At 44.7% G+C, this 9,914-nt stretch overlaps 1 protein-coding gene across 1 annotated transcript; it reads left to right on the top strand.

Annotated features, from left to right (window-relative positions):
* The first annotated feature begins 1,470 nt into the window (after positions 1-1,470).
* Positions 1,471-7,439, top strand: LOC121842386 (E3 ubiquitin/ISG15 ligase TRIM25-like). Its single transcript, XM_042312359.1, has 3 exons — positions 1,471-2,136; positions 2,571-2,666; positions 7,152-7,439. Exons 1-3 carry the CDS (start codon positions 1,540-1,542, stop codon positions 7,422-7,424), a joined length of 966 nt encoding a protein of 321 aa, XP_042168293.1. The 5' UTR covers positions 1,471-1,539; the 3' UTR covers positions 7,425-7,439.
* Positions 7,440-9,914: the final 2,475 nt, after the last annotated feature.

The raw sequence follows: 9,914 nt of genomic DNA, 5'->3' as shown, positions 1-9,914 counted from the left end.
ATGCTGGTTCAGCCCACTCAACACATTCTCCAATGTCTAACATGCTGGTTCAGCCCACTAGAACACATTCTCCACTTCTCCTCTGTCTAACATGCTGGTTCAGCCCACTAGAACACATTCTCCACTTCTTCTCTGTCTAACATGCTGGTTCAGCCCACTAGAACAAATTCTCCACTTTCCTCTGTCTAACATGCTGGTTCAGCCCAAAGAGAACACATTCTCCAGAATCTAACATGCTGGTTCAGCCCACTAGAACACATTCTCCACTTTGTCCTCTGTCTAACATGCTGGTTCAGCCCACTAGAACACATTCTCCACTTCTCCTCTGTCTAACATGCTGGTTCAGCCCACTAGAACACATTCTCCACTTCTCCTCTGTCTAACATGCTGGTTCAGCCCACTAGAACACATTCTCCACTTCTCCTCTGTCTAACATGCTGGTTCAGCCCACTAGAACACATTCTCCACTTCTCCTCTGTCTAACATGCTGGTTCAGCCCACTAGAACACATTCTCCACTTCTCCTCTGTCTAACATGCTGGTTCAGCCCACTAGAACACATTCTCCACTTCTCCTCTGTCTAACATGCTGGTTCAGCCCACTAGAACACATTCTCCACTTCTCCTCTGTCTAACATGCTGGTTAGCCCACTAAACACATTCTCCACTTCTCCTCTGTCTAACATGCTGGTTCAGCCCACTCGAACACATTCTCCACTTCTCCTCTGTCTAACATGCTGGTTCAGCCCACTAGAGCACATTCTCCACTTCTTCTCTGTCTAACATGCTGGTTCAGCCCACTAGAGCACATTCTATCATTTCATGTAAAGCCATTTACCATGTTTGTTTGTTTATTTCTGTGATTTACTTAGTTAGTAATAAATAAATGATTTAAGACAAATGATGTATGGATGACTCATAGTGAAGACTGGGTTCGTGCAGATAACCAACAATTTACGACGTTTGGAATGAGACTAACATGAGGTAAAATAAATTAATCATTAATCAGAAGACTATTGATCAGATATGAAAATATCTGAAAGGTTATATTGGGAAATTATAACTTTGTAATCTGAATACATTCCTTGGTGCCCCCTATTTCCTAGTTAATTACAGTTACGTGATTAATCAGTTGATTGCATAGTAACTAATTACAGAGAATCTTTGATAAAAACTATCAGTCTTCAGTTAATGATAGTAAAGACACGACAAAGGTCATTCAAATAATGATACATTCGTACTTCATAGAAACTGTTACCCTTCATATATTCTAACAACTCACATTTTAAGATTCATTATGTCATTTGGTTCCATGTTAAGGGCTCTAACCTTGGAACAAAACTATGTGTCTCCTTCTTGCTGTTGCATGCAGTTCCTCTCTCTCTTCCTCCAATCCTCTAAACCCCTCCCTCCCTCCTTCTAACCCCACCCCTCTGGCAGAACCAGGAAGTCCCTCCCCTCCCACAAACTCTCTTCTGAGGAAACGCAACTGATCTGAGTCTCTGTGTCGTCTGTCTGTGTGAGAGTGAACAACCGTCCAAATGGCTCAACAGGGAGTTCTGCTGGACCAGGACCAGTTCTGTTGTTCTGTCTGTCTGGATCTACTGAAGGAGCCGGTCACTATTCCCTGTGGACACAGTTACTGTAGGAGCTGTATTGAGGGCTGCTGGGATCAGGATGATCTGAAAGGGGTCTATAGCTGTCCTCAGTGCAGAGAGACATTCAATACAAGGCCTACGCTGATGAAAAATAACATGTTGGCTGAGCTGGTGGAGAAACTGAGGAAGACAGGACTCCAGGCTGCTGCCCCTCCTGCTCTGTGCTATGCTGGACCTGGAGATGTGGTGTGTGATGTCTGCACTGGGACCAGAAAGCAGAAAGCCCTCATGTCCTGTCTGGCGTGTCTGGCCTCTTACTGTGAGACTCACCTCCAACCTCACTATGAATCTCCTGCTTTCAAGAAGCACAAGCTGGTCAAAGCCACGGCACAACTACAGGAGAAGATCTGCTCTCATCATGACAAACTGCTGGAGGTTTACTGTCGTACCGATCAGCAGTGTATCTGTTATCTGTGTACAATGGATGAACATAAAGGCCATGATACAGTGTCAGCTGCAGCAGAGAGGACTGAGAAACAGGTAAGACCAGAACAACTTGTTGGTGACTGTCTGATAAACAAAGAATTAAAGATACAGTAGGAACTAAATCTGTTTGAATATGAGATCATTATATTATATACAATATGAAATGGATCCACAAATATGAACACAAACCTTGAGTATATAGATATGTTAACCCAGATTCTCCAAATGTATCACCATTTTCTAAAGTCAAACACTATTATCATTCTGAATGGCCTTTTATGAGTCCAAAGTTCAGTCTCAACCCCTTGATACATGTAGGCCTACCATAAAAACTATAATCATTCACATAGCAACATAATATAATATTGTAAAGGGACTTCCTCAGGATTGTAGACCTTCCTCTCTATGGGTCCTATGTCACATTACTATACTATTGATCTACTGGACTAATAAAGCTTGATAGCTCATTGAAGAGTGATTCTCCACAGAGGCAGCTGGGGATGAGTCAGCAGAAGGTCCAGCAGAGATTCCAGGAGAGAAAGAAGGAGCTGAAGGAGCTCCAACAGGCTGTGGAGTCTTTCAAGGTGAGTATTGTTGACCAGAGGAGACACACCATTTCACTTCTCTCCTCCAGTCAGAGAGAGAGAGAGAGGGGGGGGCCCCTATCCAATCCCACTGACCCCACTGTTGGGAACAGGCTGTCTGGACCCCTTTCAGAGAATAGACTGGTTCATGTAACCAACTGGGCTGCCTCATCACATAACCATGAGTAACCATGACGACTCATGTCCCTATACATTAAAATGGAACTGTCTCTCTCTCAATTGAATTAAATTCATAGGGCTTTATTGGCATGGAAATATATGTTTACATTGCCAAAGCAAGTGAAATAGACAATAAACAAAAGTGAAATAAACAATCAGAAATGAACAGTAAACATTACACTTGGAAGGGATTTGGGGGATGGGGGAGGGTCTATTAGAAGTTAGTAGGACTCTTTTATTTTCTCAGAAGTACTGAGTTAGGTAGGAGGATTTAGAGGTGTAAACCGTGATTGAACACACTCCAGAACAGTAGGTGGCGCCATGCACCTTTAACGTTGGTTTGAGGACCTCCATTATATCATAGAAGAAGAAGTTGGTCTGTGAGGGTTTTGTTGTTCCTGAGGAGGGCTACTATTCTTTTCTCTTTTGCTTTTCAAGTATTTTCAGAATGTATTAAAGCCAAAGCTAAAGCTTCCCTAAACAATTCAATATATCAGTCAATATGGTATATATAGCAACTTTACACAGGCTACTGTTTGGCCTTAGCTCACGCCAAATAAATGAAAGATACCCCACAAGCCAATTGGGACCTTCTGTACCTGTGTGTCCAGGAGGGAGGAGATTAGAGCAGGACCAAGAGGTGTTCTGTACCTGTCTGTCCAGGAGGGAGGAGAGTAGAGCAGGACCAAGAGGTGTTCTGTACCTGTCTGTCCAGGAGGGAGGAGAGTAGAGCAGGACCAAGAGGTGTTCTGTACCTGTCTGTCCAGGAGGGAGGAGAGTAGAGCAGGACCAAGAGGTGTTCTGTACCTGTCTGTCCAGGAGGGAGGAGAGTAGAGCAGGACCAAGAGGTGTTCTGTACCTGTCTGTCCAGGAGGGAGGAGAGTAGAGCAGGACCAAGAGGTGTTCTGTACCTGTGTGTCCAGGAGGGAGGAGAGTAGAGCAGGACCAAGAGGTGTTCTGTACCTGTCTGTCTAGGAGGGGGAGAGTAGAGCAGGACCAAGAGGTGTTCTGTACCTGTCTGTCCAGGAGGGAGGAGAGTAGAGCAGGACCAAGAGGTGTTCTGTACCTGTATGTCCAGGAGGGAGGAGAGTAGAGCAGGACCAAGAGGTGTTCTGTACCTGTCTGTCCAGGAGGGGGAGAGTAGAGCAGGACCAAGAGGTGTTCTGTACCTGTGTGTCCAGGAGGGAGGAGAGTAGAGCAGGACCAAGAGGTGTTCTGTACCTGTCTGTCCAGGAGGGAGGATAGGAGATGAACAGGACAAGACCTGTACAAGAGGACCTGGTGGACCTGGAGAGCAGGGTTCTGACTCAATAAATCTAACCTGTTTACAAACCTTTCATCAGCTACCCATCCCGAGAAATTATGTGACTACAGATAACATCAGATAACAAGCAATATGCCATGACTAAATATACATGTTCTACAATAGTTACACTATTCTTTCAAAATGCTATTTATTTCCAAATGTCCGAATTCGAAATTATGATAGCTCAGATAACATCAGATAACAGAAACCTTAAACATGACCAAATAAATATTTCTACCTTTGATGTTTTTAAGACGTAGAAGGAGTCATACTTACCCAATACATTTTCAATTTATTTTTAACGTTAGCATATGCCAACACTGAGTCTATGCTGAAATGCACCCAAAATAACTTAGCAGTGTCTCCTCTTGGTCCCAGAAAATCAAATCTTCAAAATTACATATAAATATCGATTAAACTGGAAAAGAAATAATTCACTAACGGGGGCAGTTTGAGAATCTCATAGATGACAGTAATATTACGAACTTTTTGGGACAACATGCGAGGCAGTTTGTTTGGCGTAAAAAGCAACACAGCTCATCACCTGAACACACCATCCCCACTGTCAAACATGGTGGTGGCAGCATCATGGTTTGGGCCTGCTTTTCTTCAGCAGGGACATGGAAGATGGTTAAAATTGATGGGAAGATGGATGGAGCCAAATACAGGACCATTCTGGAAGAAAACCTGATGGAGTCTGCAAAGACCTGAGACTGGGACGGAGCTTTGTCTTCCAACAAGACAATGATCCAAAACATAAAGCAAAATCTACAATGGAATGGTTCAAAATAAACATATCCAGGTGTTAGAATGGCCAAGTCAAAGTCCAGACCTGAATCCAATCGAGAATCTGTGGAAAGAACTGAAAACTGCTGTTCACAACTATGCTCTCCATCCAACCTCACTGAGCTCGAGCTGTTTTAAAATTCCAGTCTCTCGATGTGCAAAACTGATAGAGACATACCCCAAGCAACTTACAACTGTAATCGCAGCAAAAGGTGGCGCTACAAAGTATTAACTTAAGGGGGCTGAATAATTTTGCACGCCCAATTTTTCAGTTTTTGTATTGTTAAAAAAGGTAGAAATATCCAATAAATGTCGTTCCACTTCATGATTGTGTCCCACTTGTTGTTGATTCTTCACAAAAAAAATACAGTTTTATATCTTTATGTTTGAAGCCTGAAATGTGGCAAAAGGTCGCAAAGTTCAAGGGGGCCGAATACTTTCGCAAGGCACTGTATATCAGTCAATATATTTTCTCTGTGATTTATTTTCTCTCCGACAACCGTTCCATCGCATCTTAACCGTCTTACCGGGCGGGCACTAGGACCCGGGGGAGGCTGCTGCTGCAGAGGCTGCTGCACCGCTCGTGACTGTCAGTCCTCCTTGTAGCTCATTGGTTAAGCTGTGGCTCGAGACTGTTAACAGTTAACGGACAGGAAACGGCTCTGACAGGACACATTCATGTCGAGGCAGTGATGTGAATGTGTGGTAAGTTAGAATAGAGAGAGAGAGTTTTCACTACTATAGACTTTGGTCATAATCAAAGCTTTGTTAACCAATAGGTTTTTATGTGAGGCTGCCTGTAAGTTACAGTGTAACAGACGTTACTAACGGTAACGGTGTCTTTTAAATTCGACATAAGTTATGTGGCGAGGATATCTAGTTAAAGTTGTATTTAATGTAGTGTAATGACCTGACTAGATCATAAAGGAACAATTGTCCAGACAGAGGATTGAGTTACGAATTGACGGTTTATTAGCAACTTTACACAGGCTACTGTTTGGCCTCAGCTCACCCCAAATAGATGAAAGATACCCCACAAGCCAATCGGGACCTTCTCTTGTGAAGCCCAGACGTAAGAGAGAGAACAAAGGCTAAACCTTAACTTCCAATGCCCCGCCCCCTCCACGCCACTCCGCCAACCACCAGGATGCCCGGCATCAGAACATCCCAGGCATTCCTGTGATTGGCAGATAGCAGGTTGATTGGCATGTCGGACCCCGCGAACACTGGGAACTGGTAAGTACAACACAACCACCTACTAGCCGAACACATAACACACAGCTGTCTGTGCGGGTCGCTACAGTAGTTGTACTATCTGTGCCAGGCTATAAATGACACACCTGTCTGTCCAGGAGGGAGGAGAGTAGAGCAGGACCAAGAGGTGTTCTGTACCTGTCTGTCCAGGAGGGAGGAGAGTAGAGCAGGACCAACAGGTGTTCTGTACCTGTCTGTCCAGGAGGGGGGACAAGGCCTGGTGGACCTGGAGAGCAGGGTGGCAGAGGTCTGACTCAATGAGGTGCAGAGAGACTACTGAACCTACTGTCTCTCTCTGTCTGTCAATTCAATTCAATTCAAGGGCTTTATTGACATGGGAAACATGTGTTAACATTGCCAAAGCAAGTGGGGTAGATAATATATGAAGTGAAATAAACAATAAAAATTAACAGTAAACATCACACATAGAGAAGTTTCAAAACAATAAAGACATTACAAATGTCATATTATATATATATATATATATACAGTGTTTTAACAATGTACAAATGGTTAAAGGACACAAGATAAAATAAATTAGCATAAATATGGGTTGTATTAACAATGGTGTGTGTTCTTCACTGGTGGCCCTTTTCTCGTGGCAACAGGTCACAAATCTTGCTGCTGTGATGGCACACTGTGGAATTTCACCCAGTAGATATGGGAGTTTTTCAAAGTTGGATTTGTTTTTGAATTCTTTGTGGATCTGTGTAATCTGAGGGAAATATGTCTCTCTAATATGGTCAAACATTGGGCAGGAGGTTAGGAAGTGCAGCTCAGTTTCCACCTCATTTTGTGGGCAGTGAGCACATAGCCTGTCTTCTCGAGAGCCATGTCTGCCTACGGCGGCCTTTCTCAATAGCAAGGCTATGCTCACTGAGTCTGTACATAGTCAAAGCTTTCCTTAATTCCTCTCTCTCTCTCTCTCTCTCTCTCTCTCTCTCTCTCTCTCTCTTCAGCTCTCTGCACAGTCAGCAGTGGAGGACAGTGATCAGATCTTTACTGAGCTGATCCGCTCCATTGAGAGAAGGAGCTCTGAGGTGAGGGAGCTGATCAGAGCCCAAGAGAAGGCTCAAGTGAGTCAAGCTGAAGGACTCCTGGAGCAACTGAAGCAGGAGATAGCTGAGCTGAGGAAGAGAAGCACTGAGCTGGAGCAGCTCTCACACACAGAGGATCACATCCATTTCCTCCAGGTAACTATAAACTGTCTTGTTACATGTGATATGAAATGAACTTAATGTAAAACTATTCATCTCAATCGTTATGTTGTCCTGTCTGTCTCTGTCACGTAGAGTAGGCCAGATGGCTAAACTGGATAACCTAACCTCTATAAAAATAAAAAGATGGCGGAACCGCAAAAGTTCTTCTGTGCAAAGGTGTTTATTTACAAGTGATTCCGGAACAGAAAATAACAGTACTGCCATCAACGTCTACCTTATGGGACAGCTTAACAACAATGCTGCCCCGTCCACAGCTCAATCCAAAAAATCCCCCTTAGAGACTGGAGAGAGGCTCCTTTTGTAGGGCTAGCCCCTCCCCTCAGAACAATTAACCCTAATTAATTAATCAATTAACAATACAAACCTACATTTTCCATGAACTAAACATACTAAAGGATATACATTGCAACACGGTTTTAAACAATATCACAACATAACATTTACAACATTACATCATTACTGACAATATCTTTCAATATGCCCATATGCATTAATGAGCCATTTGGGACAGGCACTATAAAGCAAACCCAATTCCCTTAGCTCGGGTCCTTTTCCAGCATACCCAGAAGCTACAGAGATGGAGAGAGAGGAACAGAACAAACAAACAATGCGCTCATCCACAACATTGATAAGTATAATAATTATTGTATCTCTCAAATATGAACATTGACAAGTGTGAAATGCATGCACCAAGACAGAAGTTAAATTGTGTGTCGACCCACATTGTTAACTTATGGTATAATGGCGCAGGGAGGAGTGATGAATATGTGTGTGCGTTAAAGAACCAAATGCTGCCCGCGGCCAGTGACGGACTTCTATGTCACAGTCTCTCTGTCCCTGTCTCTCCCTCTTTGTCTGTACTTCCCTCTCTGTCTGTACTTCCCTCTCTGTCTGTACTTCCCTCTCTGTCTGTCCTTCCCTCTCTGTCTGTACTTCCCTCTCTGTCTGTACTTCCCTCTCTGTCTGTACTTCCCTCTCTGTCTGTACTTCCCTCTCTGTCTGTACTTCCCTCTCTGTCTGTACTTCCCTCTCTGTCTGTACTTCCCTCTCTGTCTGTACTTCCCTCTCTCTCTCTGTCCGTCCCTCTCTCTCTCTGTCCGTCCCTCTCTCTCTGTCCGTCCCTCTCTCTCTCTCTGTCCGTCCTCTCTCTCTCTCTGTCCGTCCCTCTCTCTCTCACTGTCCGTCCCTCTCTCTCTCTCTGTCCGTCCCTCTCTCTCTCTCACTGTCCGTCCCTCTCTCTCTCTCACTGTCCGTCCCTCTCTCTCTCTCACTGTCCGTCCCTCTCTCTCTCTCTGTCCGTCCCTCTCTCTCTCTCTCTCTCCCTCTCTCTCTCTCGTCCCTCCTCTCTCTCTCTCACTGTCCGTCCCTCTCTCTCTCTCTCTGTCCGTCCCTCTCTCTCTCTCACTGTCCGTCCCTCTCTCTCTCTCACTGTCCGTCCCTCTCTCTCTCTCTGTCCGTCCCTCTCTCTCTCACTGTCCGTCCCTCTCTCTCTCTCACTGTCCGTCCCTCTCTCTCTCTCACTGTCCGTCCCTCTCTCTCTCTCACTGTCCGTCCCTCTCTCTCTCTCACTGTCCGTCCCTCTCTCTCTCTCTCTCTCCCCCTCTCTCTCTCTCTCTCTCTCTCTATCCCTCTCTCTCTCTCTGTCTATCCCTCTCTCTGTCTCTCTCCGTCTCTGTCCGTCCCTGTCTCTCTGTCCGTCCCTCTCTGTCCGTCTGTCCCCATCTCTCTCTGTCCCTCTCTCTCTCTGTTCTTCCCTCTCTCTCTCTGTTCTTCCCTCTCTCTGTCTCTGTCCGTCCCTCTCTCTCTCTCTGTCCCTCTCTCTCTCTGTCCTCCCTCTCTCTCTCTGTCTCTCCCTCTCTGTCTGTCCCTCTCTCTCTGTCTATCCCTCTCTCTCTGTCTCGTCTCTGTCCCCCTGTCTCTCTGTCCGTCCCTCTCTCTCTGTCCGTCTGTCCCCATCTCTCTCTGTCCCTCTCTCTCTCTCTGTTCTTCCCTCTCTCTCTCTGTTCTTCCCTCTCTCTCTCTCTGTCTCTGTCTGTCCCTCTCTCTCTCTCTGTCCCTCTCTCTCTCTGTCCGTCCCTCTCTCTCTCTGTCCGTCCCTCTCTCTCTCTCTCTCTCTCTCTCTCTCTCTCTCTCTTCTCTCTTTGTCCGTCCCTCTCTCTCTGTCCGACCCCCTCTCTCTCAATTCAATTTTAAATTCAAGGGCTTTATTGGCATGGGAAACATGTGTTAACATTGCCAAAGCAAGTGAGGTAGATAATATATAAAGTGAATATATAAGGTGAAATAAACAATACAAATTAACAGTAAACATCACACATACAGAAGTTTCAAAACAATAAAGACATTACAAATGTCATATTATATATATATATATACACACAGTGTTTTAACAATGTACAAATGGTAAAGGACAGAAGATAAAATAAATAAGCATAAATATGGGGGGTATTTACAATGGTGTGTGTTCTTCACTGGTTGCCCTTTTCTTGTGGCACCAGGTCA

This window comes from Oncorhynchus tshawytscha, unplaced genomic scaffold (assembly GCF_018296145.1).
Source record: "Oncorhynchus tshawytscha isolate Ot180627B unplaced genomic scaffold, Otsh_v2.0 Un_contig_16507_pilon_pilon, whole genome shotgun sequence".
Taxonomy (NCBI): domain Eukaryota; kingdom Metazoa; phylum Chordata; class Actinopteri; order Salmoniformes; family Salmonidae; genus Oncorhynchus; species Oncorhynchus tshawytscha.
The sequence above is the reverse complement of the archived record's forward strand: the minus strand, read 5'-3'. Positions and strand labels throughout refer to the sequence as shown.

Excerpts from the sequence above, each read along its gene's own strand:
- LOC121842386 (XM_042312359.1), top strand. The coding sequence starts at position 1,540 with ATGGCTCAACAGGGAGTTCTGCTGGACCAGGACCAGTTCTGTTGTTCT. Across the intron at positions 2,137-2,570 it reads CAGAGAGGACTGAGAAACAG|AGGCAGCTGGGGATGAGTCA; the intron begins GTAAGACCAGAA and ends GATTCTCCACAG. Across the intron at positions 2,667-7,151 it reads AGGCTGTGGAGTCTTTCAAG|CTCTCTGCACAGTCAGCAGT; the intron begins GTGAGTATTGTT and ends CTCTCTCTTCAG.